Consider the following 26,426-nt stretch of genomic DNA (forward strand, 5'->3'; position numbering starts at 1 on the left):
AAAGTCTGCCTTTGTTGAATATTGGTGAGTGGCTCTTGCATCATTGCAGTGCTTTTGTGCACACAGTTCTTGGTGTTGGCCAGTTTCTAGCCTCAACGAAGACAATGGCCTTAAGCCACACTCTGTATTCGCCAGATATTACTCCCTTGGACTTCACCCTGTGTGTCCAGGGATTAAAATAGGCCCGAGATATTCCTGCTTGTCGTATGAGGCGACTAAAAGGAGTTTCACACGTTTTGGCCTTTATGTGATGGTCCCCTATAGGGTTTCACCTCCATTCTTCAAAATTTTCCCGAAGAGCGAGCCAATTGGAGAAGGGTGCCTGACCTGGTGCATCATGTCCATCGTGCATTGAGATCTTCAGTGCACTTTCTCATCATCACATTGCAGTTCCACCCATTCTCCATCTCTTGGGTGAGCACACCTTCCTGGGTGCGTTTTCCACCATGCACTATGCAGTGTTGCTTTCTGTGTCAGCGATGACCGTGGACTTCGTTGCACCTGATATCCAGCACAGTAGCCAGTCTGTTGTGGTGGGGCCGCCATGTACTCTGTTGATTGTAGCCCCCTGACGACACAGGGATCGATCTGCTGATGCCTGTGCCTTTAACTCCTCACATATGCCAAGGGGTAGATGCCCATCCCCCTGGGACACCAGGCGTCCCAGCAATGGCCATCCTGCCAGGTGGCCTTTGCTGCGGCTGGGTGGCGCCCAGTGGAGAGGGTCCCTCGTCAGAGTGGGTGGCATCAGGGCGGATGGCACGCGATCAAGTGTAGTCCAGCAGTCTCTAAGCAATCACAAGCTCAATTCAACGCACAGAAGTACGACCCCAAATTGTTCACCTCCCTGGCCACCCCATGGGAGGAACGTCAGGCTAAGGATGCCAGCGGATCTTATTCACCCCGGTACCTTGTATGTTAGAGAGCTGATGGTGAATATTTCATGATGATGAAGCCTTAGTTTTTTGTTGAGCATTTAGAAGACAAGTTCGGGGAGGTAGAGGTCTTGTCCAAACTGAGATCTGGGTCAGTCTTGATTGAAACAGCATCCTCTGCCTAGTCACGAGAGTTACTCGCTTGTGACAAGATAGGGGATGTTTCTGGAACCATCACATCCCATAAGAGCTTAAATATGGTCCAGGGTATTATATTTCACAGGGACCTTCTTTTGCAGGCCAACGATGAGCTCCGCGCCAATTTAGAGCAGTGAGGTGTACATTTTGTGCAGCGATTCCACCGGGGTCCAAAGGATAATCAGGTTGCCACCAGTGCCTTCATCTAGGCCTTTAAGGGTGATACATTGCCCGAGAAGGTCAAGGTGATGGTCTACCTGTGTGATGTGAAGCCCCAGTGTGGTGCTTTTAGTGCTGGAAGTTTGGCCATATGTTTTTCCACTATACTTCCAGCATCATATGCTGAGAAAACGGACGCCCATCACATCCCAATACTCCATGTGCCCCGCCTCCCATCTGTGTCAGCTGCGGAGAGCACCATTCACCTTGCTTGCCTGACTGCAGGATTCTCCAGAAAGAAAGGAAAATCATGGAGTACAAGACCCTGGACTGACTGACCTACACTGAGGCTAAGAGAAAATTTGAACACCTGCATCCTGTGCGTATGACATTGGCTTATGCCGCCAGTACAACAGTTCTGGCACCATCAGCTCCACCAACCCAGGTCTCCTCTCAGAGCTGGATGACTACACCTGCCCCTTGATGGTGATGGTAGGGGCATTTCCCTCCCTGCTGCTCCTGCACCACCTGCTTTGGAAGCAACCCCCCCCCCCCCCCCCCCCCCTCTACCATCGAGGACGTCCATCACCACTTCTAAGCTGGTGAAGCGTGAGTCTTCTTCTACTTCTCTCACTAGGAAAGGGTCCCTTGGGTCACCCTTTCCCCAGGTTTTCTTCTAGTGGGAAAGACGACACCCGCCAGTGGCTGAAGAGCCCAAAAGCAGCTGGTTGTAGGGTTTAACGCTCATCCTCAGTCCCGGAGACTGAGCCAGTGAAGTCCTCCCAGTCAGGGAAACCCAAGGAGCGGCGCGAGAGAAATCCAAAAAGAAAACTCCTAAGACGAAGGAAATTGCGGTGGCACCCACACCACAGCCACCTACAAGCTCTGCGATTGAGGACGGGGTGGAGATTTTGGCGTTTGCTGAGGACCTAGATCTCGCCAAATCCTCACACAATGGATATAGACTGCTCAGGCAATAAATTGGTGGCAACAGGTGACTCTGAGGCATAAACTGCCTCATTGATGTTCCATGTATTCCCAGTCTCACGATGTCATCCTCCAGTGGAATTGCGGTGATTTTTTCCACTACCTGGCTGAGCTACGGCAACTGTTAAGCTTTACACCTGCTATCTGCATTGCCCTCCAGGAAACCTGGTTCCCAGCAATGCGGACCCCTGCCCTTCGCAGCTACAAGGGATATTACAGGAACTGTAGCGACTATAATAGAGTGTCAGGTGGAGTTTGCATTTATCTCCTAAACTCGGTCTGTCATAAACATGTGCCCCTTCAAATCCCTCTTGGAACTATGGCTGGCAGAATAAGGGCGATGCAGGAAATAACTGTCTGCAATGTATATCTTCCTCCAGATGGTGCAGTACCCCTTAATGTATTAGTTGCACCGATTGATCAGCTCCCTAAACCTTTCCCACTTCTGGGAGATTTTAATGCCCATAACCCCTTGTGGAGTGGTACCATGCTTACTGGCCAAGGCAGAAATGTCGAAACGTTACTGTCTCAGTTCGACCTCTGCCTCTTAAATATTGGGGCTGCCACACATTTCAGTGTGGCTCATGGTAGTTACTCGACCATTGATTTAAAAATTTGCAGCCCAGGACTTCTCCCATGTATCCACTGGAGAGCACATGACGACCTGTGTGGTAGTGACCACTTCCCCATCTTCCTGTCACTGCCCCAGTGTCAGGCACACTGACGCCTGCCCAAATGGGCTTTGAACAAGGTGGAATGGGGAACTTTCACCTCTGCTGTCACCGCTAAATCTCCCCCACACGGTAACATTGATGTGATGGTTGAGCAGGTGACTAGCACAAGTGTTTCCGCGGCAGAAAACGCGATTCCTCACTCTTTAGGTTGCCCGAGATGTTGGGCAGTTCCTTGGCGGTCGCTGGTAGCCGCTGAAGCAATTAAGGAGTGTCGGCGAGCTCTACAGTGGCATAAGCGGCACCCTTCCCTGGAACACCTCGTAGCCTGTAAACGGCTCCGTGCCCGTGTTCGCTACCTTATTAAACAACGGAGGAAGGATTGTTGGGAGAGATAGGTCTCCACCATTGGGTGCCACATGTCACCTTCCCAAGTCTGGGCAAAGATGAAACGTCTTTTTGGGTACCAGGCCTCAACAGCTGTCCCCAGTGCTACCATATCTGGCAAGCTATGTACCGATGAAAACGTGATTGCCGAGCACTTTGCTCGAGCCTCTGCGTCAGAGAATTACTCCCCACCCTTTTGCACAATCAAACGGCGGCTGGAAGGGAACATCCTCTCATTCACTACACACTGCAGTGAATCCTATAACACCCCATTTACAGAGTGGGAGCTTCTCAGTGCCCTTGCACAATGCCTCGACACAGCTCCTGGGTCGGATCGCATCCACAGCCAGATGATTAAACATCTTCTCATCAGCTTCAACCGCCTCTGGTGCGATGGTGTCTTTCCATTGGAATGGCGGGAGAGCACCATTGTTCCGGTGCTCAAACTCAGTAAAAACCCACTTGATGTGGATAGCTATTAGCCCACAAACCTCACCAACGTTCTTTGTAAGCTGCTGGAACGTATGGTATGTCGGCAGTTGGGTTGGGTCCTGGAGTCACATGGCTTGCAGGCTCCATGTCAGGGCAGCTTCCGCCAGGGTCGCTCTGCCACCAATCTTGTGTCCATTGAGGCTGTCATTCGAACAGCCTTTTCCAGATGGCAACACCTGATTGCCATCTTTTTTGATGTATGTAAAGCATACTACACGACTTGGCGACATCATATCCTTGCCACATTGTATGAGCGGGGTCTCCGGGGACCACTCCCAATTTTTATCCAAAACTTCCTTTCGATCTGTACTTCCCATGTCCAAGTTGGTGACTCCCATAGTTCCATCCATATGCAGGAGAATGGAGTCCCGCAGGGCTCTGTATTGAGTGTCAATTTTTAGTGGCCATTAATGGTCTTGCAGCAGCTGTTGGGCCCTCCAACTCACCTTCTCTGTATGCAGACAACTTCTGCATTTCGTACTGCTGCTCCAGCGCTGTAGTTGCTGAGCAGCGCCTACAGGGAGCCACCCACAAGGCGCAGTCATGGGCTCTAGCCCATGGCTTCCAGTTTTCAGCCACAAAGCCCTGTGTCATGCATTTCTGTCGGCGTCGTACTGTTCATCCGGAACTCACACTTTACCTTAATGATGATGCACTCATTGTAGTGTAGACATATCAATTCCTAGGACTGGTTTTCGACGCTCAATTGACTTGGCTCCTTCATCTTCATCAGCTCAAGCAGAAGTGCTGACAGCACCTCAATGCCCTCTGTTGCCTGAGCAACACCAATTGGGGTGCAGATCGCTGTACGCTGCTGCAGCTCTACAGGGCACTTGTCCAATCCCAAATTGACTATGGGAGTGTGGTTTATGGTTTGGAGCGCCTTCAGCATTGCATTTACTCAACCACGTGCACCACTGAGGAGTTAGATTAGCGACAGGAGCTTCTAGGATGTGTCCGGTGACCAGCGTACTGGTGGAGGCTGGTGTCCCTCCACTGCAGATCAGACATGCGCAACTGCTCGCCAGTTACGCAGCACGCATTCATAGTTTCCCTGAGCATCCGAATTACTTCCTCCTTTTCCCACCCACGGCAGTCCATCTCCCGCATTGGCGGCCTAGATGGGGGCTGATGATTGCGGTTCGTGTGCAGTCCCTTCTCTCCGAACTGGAGTCTTTCCTTTACCACCTCTACTTGCGGTCCATTCACATATGACTCCATGGTGTATGCCTCGGCCGCAACTTCGCCTGGACATTTTGCATGGCCCTAAGGACTCTGTTAACTCCGCTGCTGTCCGCTGTCACTTCCTCTTCATTCTTGACATGTTCCAGGGCTCTGAAGCAGTTTACACCGATGGCTCAATGGCTGATGGCCACGTAGGCTTCACATATGTTCATGGAGGACATATTGAGCAGCACTCCTCGCTAGTTGGCTGCAGTGTTTTCACTGCAGAGCTGGTGGCCATATCTCGTGCTCTTGAGTACATCCGCTCATGCCCTGGCGAGGCATTTCTCCTGTGTACTGACTCTTTGAGCAGCCTACAAGCTACTGACCAGTGCTACCCTCGCCACCCTCTGGTAGCGTCCATTTAGGAGTCCATCTATGCCCTGGAACAGTTCCGCCATTCCGTGGTGTTTGTGTGGACCCCAGGACACGTCGCAGTCCCCGGCAATGAACTTGCCGACAGGCTGGCCAAACAGGTGACGTGAAAACCGCTTCTGGAGATAGGCATCTTCTAAGCTGGCCTGCGTTCTGTCTTACACCACAGGATTTTCCGACTTTGGGAGATGGAATGACATAACAGCACGCACAACAAACTGTGTGTCATTAAGGAGACTATGAATGTGTGGAAATCTTCCATGCAGACCTCTCGCAGGGAATCGGTTGTCCTCTGCCGGCTCTGAATTGGCCATATGTGGCTAATGCATGGTTACCTACTCTGTCGCGAGGACCCACCTCAGTGTCACTGTGGCTCCCAAATGACAGTCGTCCACCTCTTGCTGGACTGCCCCCTTTTAGTCCCTCAGCGGCAGACTTAACTTTCGCAGCACCCTGCCTTCGGTGTTGGGCGACAGTGCATCCACAGCAGCTTTATTTTTATGTTTTATCCATGAGAGTGGGTCTATATAGGTTTTAGCACATGTCCTTTGTCCCTCTGTTTCCTCCACCCTAGTGCTTTTAGGGTGGAGATTTTAATGTGTTGCAGAGTTTTTTTTTTTTTTAAATAGAGGTGGAGCCCTTCCACGCCCACATCGGCATGATGGCCAACACAAAAGGTCTACTGCCATCTCTGCATAAGGGTTAGTATTCACTACAGTGAGGTGTCGAAGGATGTGGGTACTGCGATGTTTGCGTACGTCTGGTTAGGATTAATCATTAATAAGCACTCATCTGGAGATAGATTGGTCGAAATCTGACGATGGGTTGCGGTTTCAAGGGCAGAGGAAAAAAAATGCCAAGACAACCGCCAAGTGAAAAAAATCTCTGCGATAGTTAGGTCGGGTGGTAAGAGCAGTAGCGGTTGTCTTGCTGCCTGCGATAGGTTGTGCAATGATAGGCTTTGTTAGTAGTGGGTATCATGCATTTCGATACCTTGGCGTTGTGCTGCTCGGCGGCTGGTGCTGGGTGCTGGGACAGAGTCCTCGTTCAGCATCAGCAACCTGCAACAGTTAGGTTTGTTATCGATCTTGTGTCTGATAGGTCATATACCGGAAGCACAGTGTGAGGGAATGTTGGCAGATTGTTTGTGCGCCTGTGGTTGAGCTCGTCGGTGTCCCTGCTGTGACCTGTTGGTCGGCTCTAATAGCAGCTGGTAGTTGCCAGTCAGTGTTGCTAATATGCAGGGGCCTACTGACGTTTGTCGCTGTTTGCGTATGTTAATTTACCATAGGTGGCTATGCCCTAGCTAGCAGTGTCTTGGGTTGCTTGTAGCAGAATGGCTGGCTTTCCATTTTTATTCTCGAGGTTGGCCAGCCACTGTAATCTGCTTTCATGTTTTACACTCTTCTGTTTCTAGCGTCTCTCAGTTGTTTTCTTGTCCTCTTTTGTTCCTTTTAGTGTTTGTTGCCTTTCCTTCATTCTTGTGGCTTTTCCCTTCTTCCCGTTTTGTGTTATCTGTTTTGTCCATTTTATTCTCACACTTGTGGCATTGTTTTATTAAAAACAAGTTACCGATGGCCTCATAGTTTGGTCCCTTCTCCCACCTTTAAACCGACCAACCAACCATCCCTTATACTTCTTCCTGTTCCCTGGGATGAAAAGGGGCTTGAAAGGATGCATATTGCCAATGACGACGATGCAAAACTCAGTGTCACAGTACAGATACAAGGTATCAGAGATGACAAATTTAAAAGGTGCTTCCAACACGGGAATGAATGTTTGGACAAGTACATTAGTGCTAACAGAGAGTACTTTAAAGCAAATTAAAGTTGTGGTTCCCAAAAAGTACCTGGTTTTTATAAATAAATTCTGGAAATTTTTGGTTGCCTCCTCATAAGCTGGAAAAGTTTGTACCAAATTTTCTATGTAATTAGACAAACTGTGCCAGAAAACATGGCTGAGCTAATTTTTTGTCATATTGCCCGTTGCAGTTCATGCAACGGTGGCAAAACCTTAGGTCAAAAGGACTGGTCTCTGATTGGTGCTAGTCCATGTTACCTTTAATTGCTGATAGTGCATTTATTTTTTGAAGGAAAGCGTGTAATAGTGGGTTGGTAATCTTCCAGCCAACCATTTTAGATGTTTGTTGTTACTCGTTTGAGTGTAGTGTCCTGTTCTATGAATATTACAACAGTTTGTGCCTTTACTAGGAAATGGTCTATAGATTCTCCTGTACTTGGAAACAGCTTGTATTGTGCTCGTGTAAGTTCTGATAATTACCAATTGATAGCCAGCAGTGTATGTTCGTATTGGTGTATTTTGTTGCTGAATCGTAATAACTCTGACAGCTATATACAATAAGGAAAAGCAAAGTAGGTCCTGTGCTGTTTGCTCTGAGATGCTGTTGTAGGGGCCCAGAAATATCTGCTTGCTGTTTGTGGCTCTATTAGGCTGGAATTTTAGCCCTTGGAGATTGACATAGAATTTTTATACTCAGTGAACACCACCTCGATACCTCCTGTTCACTTTGTGAGTAGTGTCATTCACTCTTGATACATTGTATTTAACACACATGCTTAGGTTGATAACTTCCAGCTAAATTCTTGTGGATGGTGTCTAGTTAGTACTGTAAGGTGTACGGCACTAGGGCTAGCTGATTGCTCAGTGAAGTAGATCCTAAGTTTGGACCAGATTTAAACTAGTTTCATAGTGTTAAGAATGCTGCATCACATTGTGAAGGTAGGTTCAAAGGTGTCCCATACATACTAAGACTATTAAAAGGGTACATTACCTGGTCTGTGTTTAGTGTAAATTTGGCATGAGATTTGATCTTGCCGAGAAAAGCCTAAAACTTTGGTTCTTGGATGTAGGAATCGTGTCTACAGCTTGCAAATGTTGATAGGATAGCAATATTCTGTTTAAGTTAAGTAGATGTCCTAGGTATTCTATTTGTTCCAGGGCCAAAACTATATTTATTGAAATTTCATTTAAGGCCTTTGATGTTTAATCTGTAGAAATTGTTCACAAGTTATTCAGATGTCCCTATTGATCTAAAATTGTGATGATATCAGTATTGTTAGCACACCTGAATCTGTTCAGAGAGATCTCAAGTGTGGGAGAGTACTTGATATCTGTAAAGCAAACTGTCATATAAATATAAGCCAAAAAGTGCTTTTAGAATGTTGATGCATTGGGAGGCCTAGTCTAGCAGGATTTTTGGACACACATTTGAAGAAACAATTTTTCAGAAAGAAATTTACTTTTGCTATTTTTGAAAGTATCTAATCAGAGTGAGGACTGGGGAATGTATCTGTTATAGCATGTGGGTAAACAATGCTTTTAAAATCCACAAAGAAAACATTAAGATTGTTAGCTCTCTTATCCACAATAATTTGTGTTGCGTAGTTGCTGTCAGTGACTGGATGGACTACCTCCATGTCTTGTAATCTGTCTAATTATTTCTTAACCCTAGAACACGAAAGGGGGAAAACAATTAAATTGTTACTAAATTGTAGATACATAGAAAGTCTTAATTTATAGGTTATGCATTAGTTAAATAAAATTATCAGATCTCCAGTGGCATATTACACACCAAATTAAGTACAAACTGTTTTGTTTTACACCCAGCTGCAATCATAAATTTTACGAGGATTTAGTAATTTAGGGTTAGGTCTGTATCTTGTTGCAAATTTAAGGGTCAGGCTTTGTAAAATTTAGAGGTAGCGATTGGTTTAAGTGAAGTTTGGGCTTAGAACTGTGATGCACACCTAACCCTGGTGCAAATAATGTGGTATGTTTTGACATAAATCGTCTGCGTCCTTGAAGGGAATATAAGTTGGAATTAGATTAATGTTGTCCAGCTCCTTTTAATTAACTGAAAGTAAAAATGTTGGCCTTTACAGATATCTTCAGCTTAACTTTTTGGAAACAATGATGGAGCTCCTATATGATATGCTCACCCATTGTTCAGAGAAGCAACTGAATCTACTTACATCTTAATTTCTTCAATCTAATGATGGGACACCCCCTCCCCCCAAGAACCATGGACCTTGCCGTTGGTGGGGAGGCTTGTGAGCCTCATCGATACAGTAGGTGCAACCACAACGAAGGGGCATCTGTTGAGAGGCCAGACAAACATGTGGTTCCTGAAGAGGGGCAGCAGCCTTTTCAGTAGTTGTGGGGGTAACAGTCCGGATGATTGACTGATCTTCCCGAGGGCATGCAGCTTTACTGTATGATTAAATGATGATGGCGTCCTCTTGGGTAAAATATTCCAGAGGTAAAATAGTCCTCCATTCGGATCTCTGGATGGGGAGTACTCAAGAGGATGTCGTTATCAGGAGAAAGAAAACTGGCGTTCTACAGATCGAAGTGTGGTATGTCAGATCCCTTAATCGGACAGGTAGGTTAGAAAATTTAAAAAGAGATATGGATAGGTTAAAGTTAGATATAGTGGGAATTAGTGAAGTTCGGTGGCAGGAGGAACAAGACTTCTGGTCTGGTGACTACAGGGTTATAAACACAAAATCAAATAGGGGTAATGCAGGAGTAGGTTTAATAATGAATAGGAAAATAGGAATGTGGGTAAGCTACTACAAACAGCATAGTGAACACATTATTGTGGCCAAGATAGATATGAAGCCCACACCTACTACAGTAGCTCTGCAGATGATGAAGAAATTGAAGAAATGTATGATCAAATAAAATAAATTATTCAGATAGTGAAGGGAGATGAAAATTTAATAGTCATGGGTGACTGGAATTCGGTAGTAGGAAAAGGGAGAGAAGGAAACGTAGTAGGTGAATATGGATTAGGGGAGAGAAATGAAAGACGAAGCCGTCTGGTAGAATTTTGCACAGAGCATAAATTAATCATAGCTAACACTTGGTTCAAGAATCATGAAAGAAAGTTGTATACATGGAAGAAGCCTGGAGATACTGACAGGTTTCAGATAGATTACATAATGGTAAGACAGAAATTTAGGAACCAGGTTTTAAATTGTAAGACATTTCCAGGGGCAGATGTGGACTCTGATCACAATCTATTGGTTATGAACTGTAGATTAAAACTGAAGAAACTGCAGAAAGGTGGGAATATAAGGGACCTGAATAAACTGAAAGAACCAGAGGTTGTACAGAGTTTCAGGGATGGTATAAGGGAACAATTGACTGGAATGGGGGAAAGAAATACAGTAGAAGACTAATGGGTAGCTCTGAGGGATGAAGTAGTGAAGGCAGCAGAGGAACTAGTAGGTAAAAAGACGAGGGCTAGTAGAAATCCTTGGGTAACAGAAGAAATATTGAATTTAATTGATGAAAGGAGAAAATATAAAAATGCAGTAAATGAAGCGGGCAAAAAGGAATACAAACGTCTCAAAAATGACATCGACTGGAAGTGCAAAATGGCTAAGCAGGGATGGCTAGAAGACAAATGTAAGGATGTTGAGGGTTATCTCACTAGGGGTAAGATAGATACTGCCTACAGGAAAATTAAAGAGACCTTTGGAGAAAAGAGAACCACTTGTATGAATATCAAGAGCTGAGATGGAAACCCAGTTCTAAGCAAAGAAGGGAAAGCAGAAAGGTGGAGGGAGTATATACAAGGACGATGTACTTGAGGACAATATTATGGAAATGGAAGAGGATGTATATGAAGATGAAATGGGAGATGATATACTGTGTGAAGAGTTTGACAGAGCACTGAAAGACCAGAGTTGAAACAAGGCCCCGGGAGTAGACAACATTCCATTGGAACTACTGACGGCCTTGGGAGAGCCAGTCCTGACAAAACTCTACCATCTGGTGAGCAAGATGTATGAGACAGGCAAAACACCCTCAGACTTCAAGAAGAATATAATAATTCAAATCCCAAAGAAAGCAGGTGCTGACAGATGTGGAAATTACCGAACAATCAGTTTAATAAGTCACGGATGCAAAATACTAATGCGAATTCTTTACAGATGAATGGAAAAACTGGTAGAAGCTGACCTCGGGGAATATCAGTTTGGATTCCGTAGAAATGTTGGAGCACTTAAGGCAATACTGACCCTACGACTTATCTTAGAAGCTAGATTAAGGGAAGGCAAACCTACGTTTCTGGCATTTGTGGACTTAGAGAAAGCTTTTGACAATGTTGACTGGAATACACTCTTGCAAATTCTGAAGGTGGCAGGGGTAAAATACAGTAAGTGAAAGGCTATTTACAATTTGCACAGAAACCAGATGGCAGTTGTAAGAGCCGGCGGGTATGAAAGGGAAGCAGTGGTTGGGAAGGGAGTGAGACAGGGTTGTAGCTTATCCCCGATGTTATTCAATCTGTATATTGAGCAAGCAGTGAAGGAAACAAAAGAAAAATTTGGAGTAGGTATTAAATTCCATGGAGAAGAAGTGACAGCAAAGGACTTGGAAGAGCAGTTTAATGGAATGGACAGTGTCATGAAAGGAGGGTATAAGATGAACATCAATAAAACCAAAACGAGGATCAAATATAGTCGTATTAAGTCGGACGGTGCTGAAGTAATTAGATTAGGAAATGAGACACTTATAGTAGTAAAGGAGTTTTGCTATTTGGGGAGCAAAATAACTGATGGTGGTCGAAGTAGAGAGTATATAAAATGTAGACTGGCAGTGGCAAGGAAAGCGTTTCTGAAGAGCAGAAACTTGTTAATATCAAGTATTGATTTAAGTGTCAGGAAGTCGTTTCTGAAAGTATTTGTATGGAGCATAGCCATGTATGGAAGTGAAACATGGACGATAACTAGTTTGGACAAGAAGAGAATGGAAGCTTTCGAAATGTGGTGCTACAGAAGAATGCTGAAGATTAGATGGGTAGGTCATATAACCAGTGAGGAAGTGTTGAATAGGATTGGGGAGAAGAGAAGTTTGTGGCACAACTTAACTAGAAGAAGGGATAGATTGGTAGGACATGTTCTGAGGCATCAAGGGATTACCAATTTAGTATTGGTGGGCAGCATGGAGGGTAAAAATCGTAGAGGGAGACCAAGAGATGAATACACTAAACAGATTCATAAGGATGTAGGTTGCAGTTGGTACTGGGAGATGAAGAAGCTTGCACAGGATAGAGTAGCATGGAGAGCTGCGTCAACCAGTCTCAGGACTGAAGACCACAACAACAACAGCAACAACAATGATGGGATGGGGGAGGGCATGGCAACTCGGCAAGCACTATGAAACCGTTGAATTAGACACTGCCAGTTGCTGTTACTTAAGGAGCTGTTCTGTCAGCTGCTGTTGGCATTCTTCTTTCCATGCCAGTTGATTCAGTTGCAATGATAGTTGTGATTTGTGGCCTTTTAAGAATTTAAGGAATATTGGGTCCACTGTGGTCATCAGAGTATAGAGCTGGCTGTTCTTTTAGGGATTCCTTTGTGAACTGCTGAATGCTCCATGTTCTGCATAGCATAGAACATATCCATGACGCGCATATTCGGAGTGTGATGCTATATTAGAGAAATAAGAAGTATAAGGAAGAACGTAGCAAATTAAAATGTTGTAAGTACGCAATATGGTTATTGAGCATAATTTTGGCATTTTCTTTAGGGCATGACTGCATGTATTAGGCTAAATGATAGCAGCTGTAATTCTGAGGGTGCTCTTTGTCCTCACATTGTTCAGAAAACAGCTTTATAGCTTCCTTAAACTGCTGTTTACATTGTGTTCACGTTTGTGCACCTGCAAAGGTGAAATATGTTGAAGTGAGTGAACTATTGCAGCATATTTCCAAGGACATCTACAGCAAGACTTTTTGGAACAAGTCTTACGGTATGTTGCTTTTAAACCTGACTGCCAGCTACCTGCTCATAACGCAATGGAGCTATTAACAGAGTCGAGTACTTTGTGACATACAAGACATTGTTGATGTCCATTCTCAATAGCAAACAGAAATATGTCCTCTCACAATAAAAAGAAAAGAGACTAATCATTCTGTTGCTGTAGTTGTCAGAAGACAATAGTAAAAGTGTTTTTTATGACAGTTTTTCCATCTTGTGCCCTCCCTGGACGGACACACACACACACACACACACACACACACACACACACACACACACACACACACACACACACACACACACACACACACAGAGAGAGAGAGAGAGAGAGAGAGAGAGAGAGAGAGAGAGAGAGAGTTACAGTTGTAGAAGGTAAAAGTACTTGTAAGTCATTCAGTGATATCACAAACTATTGGCTAGCAGCAAACACAATAAATTATTATAATCTGTCTTCAGGCCACAAGTGGCCCTTTGTTACCATCCGACTGCCATATCGTCCTCAACTGAGGATTTGGATAGGAGGGGCATGTGGTCAGCACACCGCTCTCCCGCTCATTATAATGGTTTTCTGTGACCAGAGCCGCCACTGTTTGGTTGAGTAGCTCCTCAGTTGGCATCACAAGGCTCAGAGCACCCAGAAAAATGACAATAGTGCATGGTGGACCAGACCGTAATTAGATCCGGTGGAGATCGCATTGAGTGCAACATTAAACTAATACCACCAGTTGATAGTGCCCAGTCAGCACTTTTTATATGAAATCTGGTGGAAGAGAGGTATGGCACACAAAGAGCATCAGTAGGAACCGTTGACATTGACAACCTGGCAGCACCATAGATTGACAGTTTTCATTTTCTCTTCTGGATCATTGCTATTGCATGAACTGTGCCCCCATTCCCCCTTCCCAACTCCACTGTCCTTTCACAGACAAAAGGTTGTGGAAACTGGAAAATCTATTGAGAACCTTATGGATTGAGAAGTTCATCACTGTTTCTTCCAGTTCAGATGTTCACTAACAAATATATTTTTATATTTGTGTTCTGTTTATTGATATTGCAGTTAGTGTGTTCATTTCACTTGTGATATATTCAGTGCATAATACTGAATTTAATTTCTGCAACATCATTTACAAAATATTGTTTACCAGACACAGCATTTCTCTAGTTGGTGGAACTTTTGAGATTATGGTTAACAGTTATCTTAGTTTATATTTTTTAATTGGATGAAGACAATATGCAAATATTTAAAATTATTATATTATTGAAAGCATTTTGTTTTTATTCAGGCATATTATTATTTGTATGTACCTGTTTTAATGCGAATTAATCAGGAATGATATTGGCTCAATTTGCTAATTATTATGATAGTTTTGTGATGACTCTGTAATCCACTTTTTTCTTAAAGGACAAGAATAGGTATATCGTGGCATTAATTAATTTATACATTGAGGAAAAAGAACAATGTTTCAAAAAATACAAATTTATAGGGAATATGATAAAGAAAGAGAACACTTCAGATTTTTACAAGATGAAAACTATAGCGTGTAGGAACTCTTTAGGCATAAATAAAAAAAAAGATATTGAACTCTTAGAGTGCTACTTGGATATCCTATCAACCAGTGTGAGGTAGTTTAGGGGTGTGTGTGTGTGTGTGTGTGTGTGTGTGTGTGTGTGTGTGTGTGCCCAATGATACTAGTGAAATAGTATCATTTCACACAACTCTCAAAATTGTGCACTTATACGTTATATTCTGCTAGAGCTACAACACAAATTTTACTAAGAAATCATCATTGAAAACTAAATTACAAAAAGCATGAATAATTTCTGAAGGAAGTTACATTTGAAAGAACTTACAAATGTCACATCCAAGTGTTGAATGAACACCAGAAGCCCTTGCTCAAAGCCCTATAAAAATCCACTACTTGGGAAAATATGGAAGCTGGATTTCCCATGTTAATAGATTTTGTAGTAATCCTAAACTCTCAGAATTTGTTTTAAGAGAGTTAAGGATACAACAGGAAACTTACATGGAGAAATGGAACTTTAAACTGAAAGAAAGCCCAGTGTTTTCTCAACAACTGCACCACCTTGTTCTGTGTAGTAGTGCCACAGAAAGCATTAATCCACATTAAGCACAAAACTAATGCATGTTAGGTTCTGTTATGTACGCATAAATTGTCTGTCTTGTATATATTTTGTGCATAATAAAATTTTATAATTCTGCTATTTCTTAAACACCCTGTATTGTGGTTATTGAAATATTTTATTCATTTCCCATTGAGCCAGGTCCCCCTCCCACCACCACCACCACCACCATTTACTTTGTAATCAGAATGTTATTTGTTTTATTTGCTTTCACAGAATTTGGGCATTGGTGCTTGTTGCTCCACTGTTGTTTCTGTCTTTGTTTGTCAGACTGTTTCCTTCAGTAGCAGTTATTCCACAGCCTGCAGAGCTCTCTGCTTTATCTTTGGATGGTTGCTGTAATTACCCATTGTAGAAACACGGTGTTGCGAGGCAATGGGGACACATTTACCTGCATTCTAATAATATAATGTCCAAAGGGGAATAGTCAGTATTTTGGGACATTACAGGAACAATCATTCAAAGCAAAAGAGTTTGCTAAATGTTGGCCCTAAAATGCATACCTTAAGAGCATTGCTACTGTAAACACATCTCTTCTATTGAACAAGTACTCATAGCTTTTAATGTATGCATTTTAGAGTCCTCATTTACTAGACTTTGCTTTGAATGGTCATTCCGGTCATCCCTGTATATTGACCATTCCTCATGGGACACTTGTGTACATAATCTCCCAAGGTTTCAGCACATGAAGTGTTATGAGTATTGTTAAAATCAGAAATTTTGTACAAAAAGATTCACTTCCATAGAAATCCATTGGCGTACATTTTGGGCTAAACAAATCTTACTCTTTGTACACTTAACATGTGTGTACAAAATTGTTCTGTACTTTGTCACAATGTTATTGAACAATTTGTAATTGTTGAATGTCTGTTCTACACTTCACAGGCCCTGTTTACCAGTAAATTCACTGACTGCCTTCCTCTTATCCCCATCGCAGAATTTTATGAAGTCTAACATCTGTAGCTGTCGTGATCAACTTCAATGGCAGTAATTTATTTGGTGGACGGTGTAGATATAATTGTTCATGGAAACGGCTACAGTTCCTTCAAATATAAAACAAATCTCTCAGCAGTATGGGTGGGCTGTTTGAAATCATCTATCTTTACACAACTAAGAGGCCTATACAGAATAGTTCCCTTGGATCTGCATTGGGAAATTCTAACCTTGACAACTGTAACAGGGCAACAATTGTCAGGATGTCTTTGGTGTGCCCCCCCCCCCCCCCCCACCTCTTCTGTGAGTCTGTGTATTGTGCACACAGCTCCCCGAACTATTGTGGCCTGTTCTTTCTTCCCAGCTGCATTTCCTTCCCCATGCCCCTCCTTCCCCATCCTCACTCCTTCCTCTCTGCCCCCTCCTTCACTTCTCTTCGTGTTCTTACTTATGTTGATCTGGATGTCTACCTTGTTTCTTGTATTCATTCTTGGGTTTTGTTACCCTTGCCTTTTCATCTTTCCTTTTTGGTGTTTTTGTCGCCTTTGGAATTTGACGCCCACTTCTAAATTTTCTGTCCACGGTGTGAGTCATTTAGGGAAGAACCCACTCCTTAGCATCTACAGTGCGGAATCCTCCCCCCACCCTCTCCTTCCGCGCCATAGCCTCCTAGCCCACCACTCTTAGATCACTAGCATATGTAGACAGTCCGTGTGGTAGGGCTATTATGTCCCCATCTGCCACAGCCCCCCTGACAACCCAGGGATCGCACTTCTGATGCCCGCTAGTGAGAGGGCTCCCTCCCAGGACCCTGGCATCTCCCAGACCAGATGTCTACTGCCACAACTTGGCTGTAGGACCCACAATCTGTGTGCCTAACTGCTGCCTGTGCTATCTCTGTTCCGGGTCTTGCAGGTGCCTCCTCTCCCTCTCCATGTTCTGCCCTTCTCAACCCGAGTTTGACCTCTCTCTCTCTCTCTCTCTCTCTCTCTCTCTGAATGTTGCCCCATCCTCTTTGGTGACAGATGGTGACTTGGCAGCATGATAGGCTCCAGCTTGTTCGCCTCCCATTTGGATCCCCATTCCATGCTTTCTCAGTGGAACAGGCATAGATACTACCCTCACTTACCAGAGTTGCAATATCTTATTTCCTTTTATTCGGCAGGTTGTGTTATTCTGCAGGAATCTCGTTTTACTGATGCTCGCTTACTGACCCTTCATGGGTTCCGTGCATTCTGTCGAAACTGGATTGGCCGTTTGAGAGTGGCATTTGCACATTGGTCTGTATGGACGTTGTTAGTACATGGATCCCCCTTCATACCACATTGGAAGCAGCTGCCGCCGGATCCATCGTGTGGACTCTGCAGTCACAGTTTGTAATCTGTTTTCTCCCTTCTGACAATCACCTGCACCTGCTGTCCAAACTGCCCTCCTTCAGCAAGTTCCCCCTCCTTTCCTCCTCCTCGTGGGTTTTAATGCCCATCAACGTTTGTGGGGCAGTGTTTTTTTTTTTTTTTTTTTCTAATTGGGGGCTACTCGTTGACCAATTTCTTGAGGATCACAACCTGTGCCTTTTTTGTGATAGTTCCCCCTACCCATCTTAGTGCTACAAATGGCACTTCCTGTGCCATTGATCTTTTGCTCCCTTTCCCTCCCTCCCTCCCTCCCTGGCAGCTTTACTCCTCCCTGGTGACTTTCACGGAACAAGATTTCCCCAGTTGTGATGACCAGGTGGACTATCTCACCAACATTATCCTTACGGCTGCAGAACATTACATTCCTCACACTTCCTCTTTACCACGTCGTGTCCCAGTCCCTTGCTGCACTGAGGCATGCCTCGATGTAATTCGCGCACGGAGATGTGCTCTCCGCGTTTTTAACCTATACCCTACACTCGGAAACTGCATTCATTATAAACAGATGCATGCAAAATGTCGTAGAGTTCTTTGGGATAGCAAAAGAGCTTGTTGAGTTTCATTCAATAGTTCTTTTAACAGTTCCACACTTTCCTCTGTCGTGTGGGCCAACCTCCGACAGCTCTCTGGAACCAAGATCCTCCACAAAAGATGCTGCTTACTAACATGACAAAAAGAAGAGAAGGGGTCTCTCAAACCTTTAGTGCTGATGACTCAATGGTTGGTTGGTTGGTTGGGGGAGGGAACCAGTGAGGTCATCAGTCCCATGATCTAATGCGGCAGAAACCAAGGGAGGAACTACACAAACAGCACAGTCCAGTCCAGAGAAAGGGAAAACAGGTAAATGAAGAGGTAAAAGGAGCACTAGGGCAGAAAGAAGAGTACAAAATAGGAGGGGGAAGGTGGGGAGGGGGGTGGATGGGGGCAAACAGAGGTGCTCCCAGAGACGCTATGCGCATTGGGACACCAACATTGCTGCCGACCATTCCTGATCCCTGCACCATGCGTAGCACACAGCATGCTAGCTTACGACACAGGGAGGTAACTCAGACTTGGCCCACTGTCATTAACTCACTGCACAGGTTTCATCCAGGTCCAACAGTTGGCTAATACACTGGCCAGCATGCATGTGATTTTTAGGCTTGTTTTCCATACTTGTTTAGGCAAATGTTAGGCCAGTCATCAAATTCCACCTCAAGCAGTAGGATACGCAGACAGTTAAAAAACAGTGATGCACAGGACAAAGTTTATGCGATTCACAGACCAGATGGCATACGAGCTGTGATCCAAAAATAACTGGAATTTTTCAAATTTTTACAAATCTGTTGGTACATATGTTCCTGATGTTTGTTTGCTTTTTCAGCTGGTTTGAATATTTAGCTTATTGTTGACAATTGAAAAGATTGTGTGTTTTTGAATTTTTACTTTCAGAAAAGATGGATCAAAGAATATGCATTAAATTTTGGTTGAAAAATAGAATAAAGAGCAGCACCGTATTAAAAATGACGACAGTGGCTTTTGGTGAATCTACTATGAATAAGACAAGAGTTTGAGTGGTATAAACATTTCAGATAGGGTTGAGTAGACGTTGAAGATAACTGCCCCAAATGCCCTAGCACATCAGTTACTGAGAACAATGTAGAAGTAGTAAAGAATACGGTTAAAGAAAAATCACTGAATCACCATCAGATAGTTGCTGATGATGTTGGTATACCCTTTGGATCATGCCGAGTAATTCTTATGTTTTGGGCTTGAAATGTGTAGCAGCAAAATTGTTTAATTTCTACCAAAAACATTGTCGCGTAAACATCGCCAAGGAATTTCTGAATCGAAGTTTAGAAAAATACAGAACTTTTAACAAAGGTGGCAAAACGTAGGTATAAGAGTATTATGTTGAAACGAATTCCCTTTTGTCCAAATGAAAACTGCCTGAAGAGCCAAGACTGGAAAATATTGAAATAGTTCGATCACATGTGAAGATTATTCTCACTGTTTTCTTAGATTACAAGGGGTAGTGCATCATGAGTTCCTACCTTATGGTCAATGATCAATAAGGAATACTACCTGGAAATTATGTGCCATTTGCGAGAAGCACTCTGAAGGATATGACCAGAATTGTGCCAGAACCACTCGTTGAAATTGCATCATGATAATTCTCCTGCTCATACCTGTGATTGTTCATGATTTTTTGGTGAAAAAAAGCATTATGTTTTCTCAGCCACTATATTTGCTGGATATAGCTCCTGTGACTTCTTTCTATTCCCAAGGCTGAAGAGAACCATGAAAGGATGTCATTTGCCACCATTGATGAGGTAAAAACAGAAGCAGCTGAAGGAGCTGAACACCGTAATGAAAAGCGTGTTCGAGAAGTGCTTCCAAGATTGTAAAAAGCACTGGAACAAGTGTATTATATCTGAGAGACCCTGTAGGAGACGAAGTTGATGTTGATGAATAAATAAAGATTCTTTAAGAAAAACAAAAATTCCCATTACTTTTTGATCACACCTTGTACATGACATCCCTCCCTTAGGTTACTGTGATCAGTGTGGTATTAGGATGGGCTTCTGGTCACAAAGTTAATATTGAAATAAAATTTGTCAGATTGTAGAAAAGCAGACACTGTAGTAGGTGAGATAAACTCTAGGGGAAAGGAAGAAATAATGTTTAGCTTTAACCATGACGATTCAGGATTAAAATTTATGCCCCCCATTTTTAAGTATTAGTGCAACACAGTATCACAGTAAAATGAAAAGCAACTAACATTTGACATGCATAAAGTTTTGTTCAATTATGATTTAATGAAGACTGGAATTTCAGTGAAGACAGAACATGGCTGGAAAATAGGGGAACTGAAGTGCCAGTTCACGTTGCATAACGTGTAAAGTTCTGCAGGCCTCTTGTGTTATTAAAATGTATGCTTTTGTCACTTTACTTTGTTGTGTTGAACATTTGAATTAAATTGATTTATGTGGTGCCCATTATAGAAAGAAAAAAATAAATTATTCAGCCAGTACTGTTATATCGATGGTGCTTAAAATTCAGAGTTTTAAAATTTCTTATAAAATATTTAATTTAAACTGATTTTCCTCTGTTACTTGAGTGACTCAAGATTGCTTAAATGTATTGGTTTAACAGAGATTTGGATACACTTGTTGAAGAAACATTGTGAATGCTTGGTTCTTGTTTAAGTTGTTTCTGGATCACAAATTTATTTTGTGAGCAAGTTTTATTATTTTGAGTACCACTACCCCAATCTTTATAATATAAATTGTGGAATGTGCATTATATAAAAATGTACACTTTCAAAGATATATTCACCTATTGGCTGAAATAGATGAATGGCTGATCACATATTTGCACAAGATTGCTGTTTTGTGCGCAATAGATTGTCCTTTTTGTTCCATTCAGGCTTCTACAGAGGTAATAGTTACATTAAGTGTTGTACCAGGATCGCAAGACTGTTTATTGTCTTCTGCATTAACTGGAGCCTGCAAGACACCACATATATTTCTGCATAAATATTGCAGGATGTATCATGTCCATATTTTCTTTTTCAGATGCCAAAAATTGCTACTTCGTGCCGAGTGTGTCTTTGACATTGTCAACAGTTGTCTGTTTTTCTTTTTTCCTTTTTTTTCTTTTTCTCCTTTACACTTGTATTTTACATTTACAGGTGTGTGGTTTCTGCTAAAATTCAAGCAAGAATTTTTCTGGTTGACTCTTCGTGTTGCACTTCCATGTGCAACACATTGTTTCTTATGCTTTGTTTCACAGATGGTACTACTATTCACGTGAAACCAATACACATTTTCAAGGAAAATCATCAGCACGTAGTTATCATCTTCCTCAAGTAGGTAAATACATTATTTCATATTCATGCAACTCTGTTGCTGTACAAAAGTCTGATATCAGTCAAGTTCTTATTTGCTTCAGTAGGAGATATCTGTGACTAAGTGGCAGTAAAGAGAAAGATATTTTCAAGTATCAGGTAATACAACAATAGTATTCATGTAGTCTGGCACTCATGTATAAAATAAGTAATATTGCTGTGGCAACATTGAATAGAGTCAAAGTGACACTTTTGCTTACCCCACACCTCCTCCTCAAAGTACTGTCAGTTACTTAAAGTATATTCTAGGTACTTTGGAGAAATGAGATGATTCGTTTTCCATTTTGTTTCAAAACAGATGGAAGATAGTGACAATTTTTGAGTAAACATGAAGGAATATGTTTCAAATATTGCACGATTTCTGTAAAGTAAAAGTACCAGAATAAGAAATTATGTCCTGCTAACTGTTTAGGGCCCGATGAGTACACTCATGTTTTACATCAGTGGTAAAAAAGGTTGTAAAATTATGTAGTGGGGGAGGGGAGGAAGGAGGAAATTGTGTGTGGGTTGTTGTATATTGTATCTCTTTTGACAATGAGTTTGTTTCGAAGTTAAGTATTTTGTTATTACGTAGATATTTGCAAATAAAATGTAGACATAATTTTCTCTTTATATCTGTGGATTTCGAATCCAGATTGTTGGGGAAGTAAGTTTCTTAAATAGGAATCAAGTAGTCTGCTTCAGACTTCATGTGTAAGTAGTTAACTGCAACATGTGGTTAGTTATGCTTTAAGCATGGGTTTAAGTGGATGCAGAACCTATGAGAATGTAATCTCTTTGTCCTCATAAGGACACTTTATTGCACGTGGAATTGTCAATGGATAAAATGCTTCGGTTTAAAAGAGATTTTAAATTCTTAGAGTGAGAATGTGGAACACTATTGTTGTTGAACTAAATTTTGCTTCGGCTGTTTATTTACCAAAAATGCGTACACTATACACTATTATCCCTCACACCATATCTTGTTTTTAACTTCCCTTTATATTCCCATCCTCCATCCCTAACTTGTTATTGATAGTACTACCCAGTTCCTCTGTTTATGGTCTACTGAGAGAAATATAGGTAAATAGCGTTCCCCAAAATGCAAATTATGTTGCTTAGTTTTTTAATGCCTTTTGAAGCATATACTTCTCCAGGTAATTTGTTGAAGTCATTATGCACTATTCGCACTTTGATTTGATTTTTAAGTGCTGTAATTAAAAAACAGTATTTTTACACATATGTATGTATATGGATACAGTGAAGTAAATGAGCATTATTTCCTTTCACAGACTTGTCAAATATTTTTGAGTCGTTCCTGCCTCAGTTGCTAACATATCCAAATCCTATTGACCCATTGAATGGAGATGCAGCAGCTATGTACTTACACAAACCAGAAGATTACAAGAAGAAAGTACAAGGTATGAGAGTTAACCACTGTGTTACAATTTTGGAATATTTCATTTAAAGTTTTCTTGCTTCAGTTAACCATTGTGTTATGATTTTGGAATATTTCATTTAAAGTTTTCGTGCTTCAGATTTAGTTACTTACTGAGGTAGAAGCTTTCATTTTAATGTTAACATTTGTACACACCATTAAAACATTTTGTTCCATATTGCCTTTTCCCACATTGTCATTTTATGTACAATTTTTCTCTAAATTGGAAGGCTCTGAAATACAGAAAACATAGTTCAGAACATTACAAATTAAGACAAAAAGAATATATTCAGCACATAAAATAAATATTTTTCAGCCTAAATGGAAATAAACTGTGTAAAAACTGGGCATGAAAAAAATTACGTGTAAATTTGGGAAATTAATGTCATGCATGTATTGAAAAGGCAATAACCATTTTACACAATGTCCTTCACATTGTACAGTACAGTACCCGCCCCCACCCGTCCTGTCTCCGAGTTGAAGTATGGTGGTGTGACATTATACTGTGAAAAATAAATAAATAAATGAAATGACACAATTTCAGAGACTTTACTGGCCTCGTACAGATATGATATTATGTACATAGACTGAAGCAGTGAGTGAAATTTTGTACCAAAGACAGGAATCAAACTCAGGTTTCCTACTTACTAGGCAGGTGTGATAGCCGCTAAGCCATCTTGGCATAGTGGTTCACACAACTAGGCATGGATTACCCTGGCATGCCTCCCTTCTTGATTCAAATTATCCCTACCGCCCCAGTCTACTTTAAATTCCCCCTTATGCATGAAGAGAATTACTGAGCCTCTCAATGTTCTGGTATAGCACCTCAGTATCAAACGTAAAAGGGGGATCCAGTCCGAAACCCATGTACATGTACTTATACTAATGAAATGGCACAATTTCAGATCGAGGAGGGGTAAGTGTACCAGGGTAATCTAAACCAGACAGCTGCATTGATTGCCCTGGCACACCTTCTTCCTCGATCTGAAAGCCAAGGTGGCTTAGTGGCTAACGCACGTGCCTAGTATGCAGGAGACCCGGGCTCGATTTCTGGCTTTCGTAAAAATTTTCACTCAGCTGCTTCAGTCTGTGTACGTAATAAATAAATAAATTCAGTTCCACAACAAGAAAATGATAAATGCCACAAAAGTTTGATTCTAAATGTTGCTATAGCATGTCTTAAGTTAAGTGTGGAGTATTATACCGGTGAACATGAACTTAGATTTGGTGCAGGTGGTAACTTACAGCTTCACTGTTCATATTTCTGCAACTGATTTACTATATCATGATCACAGCTATAGACTTTGCTGAAGAGCAAGGCAGTGGCATATAAAGGTAAATAAGTACAGTCCTCTGCAGTAAATGTAGCAAGTAAGACAGTTTTGTGGAATTTGTGAAATAAAACTTGTGTGAAACAACATGGAAAAAAAACGGTTTCTTTCAAATTAAAGTTTGCAATGCGTGTGAAATTATTAAGAGAGAAATAAAAAAACAAATAGTATGGCCACTATGAATTTGTGAGTAGGCAAATCTGACCATTGTGATGAAAATAACTGCATATATGGTACGAAGAAAACCTGCTGAAATCTGTGACCAAAAACTGGCATAACACGATGATAATCACTGATTGATTGTTCTACCCTGATGTAATAGACAGTGTCAGTATAGAGACAGGGATTAGTGATCATTATATCTCTTTTATGAAAACCAGCAAGAAGGCTTGGAGAGTTTTGTGCTGGAAAGTGAGGTAAGAAGTTGTTAGCATCCTACTTAGAAGCGGACGGTTTGACAAATGGGCCACCAATTTCGAAAAAGTTTTGTAAGGACGTTCTGTGCTGAAAATGAAGATGGATGCACATATTTTCAGCTTTCTACTAGACACTCCAGTTATATTAATGAGAGTTGATGGTGGAAAAATGTATTTTCAATGCTTTACATCAAAAGATTGTTCAAATACAAACATTTTTTATTAATATGTTGTGCCATCATACTGTAGCTTGGGTATGCGTAATTATAAGCATATCAGAGTGTGAGGTAGGTAGCTGATCAAGCAGTCCATAGGATCTGCTATCTAATTAAACCACCAGTGTTGTTCACGAATTCGGTTTGTCCACATTGACAGCTCCTTAGCAAGTGAATATGACTTGATCAGACTGTTTCGTATCATTGTCGTCATCAGTGTGCGTAAGTAAACTATCGAAATAGTGGCAAATTAGCAACCTTCAAGCAGTTTGTCAGCGGAACGTGAAGTCCACGAAGATGTTGCGGATATTGGTGACAAGATGAGCAAAGAATGCAACCACGAACTCACTGACATCACACAAATTTTCTCGAATTTATTTCAAGAAAACAGCTTTGCACCACCAGCTAGGAGTGCATTGATTTCTGAAAGATCTCATTTAATCAGGAGTGAATTTTATCAGTGGTTTTGCATAATGCACTTTCGTAGAAATTGAAGAGGTTGTTTATGAAAATGAGAAAAGTTCTTCCAGATTTTATTGAAAGTAAAAAGTTCTTCAAGATTTTATTGAAAGTAAAAATATCACCGTCAGTTACAGTACATCAATGTCATCACCTGCAAAATCAGGATGATGATGATGATGATGATGATGATGATGATTCAGCGTACAGATCAGAATCGGAGACATTTAAGATGTGATAGCAAGTACCATTGGATGTCAAAATAACCAGTGACATTGACAAAACAACATCCTAATTGGAATTAGAAAACACTGCTGATGAAACGGAGCAACTTCATGGTTAGTGAGAAAGGACCTATTGAATCAAAACAAAGGACCCCAAGTAACTGAATTAAATTTTAGTGGTAAATGGATGTTCGGTATATTCATTGAAGCCCAATAACTTGCACAGCATGTGACGAGGCAACTCTTCAGCAATGGGTGATAGCTACAAGTATGCAGTATAAGTCAGAGGAGAGTGATTTTCAGTTCATGGCATCAACAACATAAGCTCAAAACAAGATACAGAATACACCAATGCCATGTCACCAAATAAATTTCAAAGAAAGAGGTGACATAGATTGAAAAAGCTCTTGAAGCTGCCGAGCTCTTTCAGTGGCAGACCAAAGACTTGTAAACAACCTATGACCGAGATTTTGTCATAAATACCAACCAACCAGTGTCAATATAAAATGTACATTGACATTCAGAGGCAAGAAGAAAATGTTTGTTGCAGTCAGTAGTGTGTATAAAATTACACTCTCGTACGCCATGTAGCATTTTGTCACTGCATTCAAAAAACTGCTCCCTGTATTGTTCTTGTGTTTGCAAGAACCTAGTGGAAAGTACAGTCCATGGGTCTCTCGAGATGTTGGAGCTATCCGGAGGGAATTTATAATAATTTTCATCATACAATCAGAACTGGGGAGTTGGCCTCCCAACTCTTTATTAGTCATATTTGGATCACCTTAGACATTGTGTGCAGCAAAATAAATATTTCCTTATACTTGATT

The 26,426-nt window shown here is 41.9% G+C and overlaps 1 protein-coding gene across 2 annotated transcripts in view; it reads left to right on the forward strand.

Moving 5' to 3' along the window:
* LOC126299445 (ubiquitin-conjugating enzyme E2 H) overlaps nucleotides 1-26,426 on the forward strand; it is a 124,178-nt gene that overhangs the window by 53,553 nt on the left and 44,199 nt on the right. For both annotated transcript variants that reach the window (XM_049991348.1, XM_049991349.1), the window contains exon 4: nucleotides 22,809-22,937. In XM_049991348.1, coding sequence (XP_049847305.1) covers nucleotides 22,809-22,937 — 129 coding nt within the window. The remainder of the gene's footprint in view (nucleotides 1-22,808; nucleotides 22,938-26,426) is intronic.

This window comes from Schistocerca gregaria, chromosome X (assembly GCF_023897955.1).
Source record: "Schistocerca gregaria isolate iqSchGreg1 chromosome X, iqSchGreg1.2, whole genome shotgun sequence".
Lineage (NCBI taxonomy): Eukaryota > Metazoa > Arthropoda > Insecta > Orthoptera > Acrididae > Schistocerca > Schistocerca gregaria.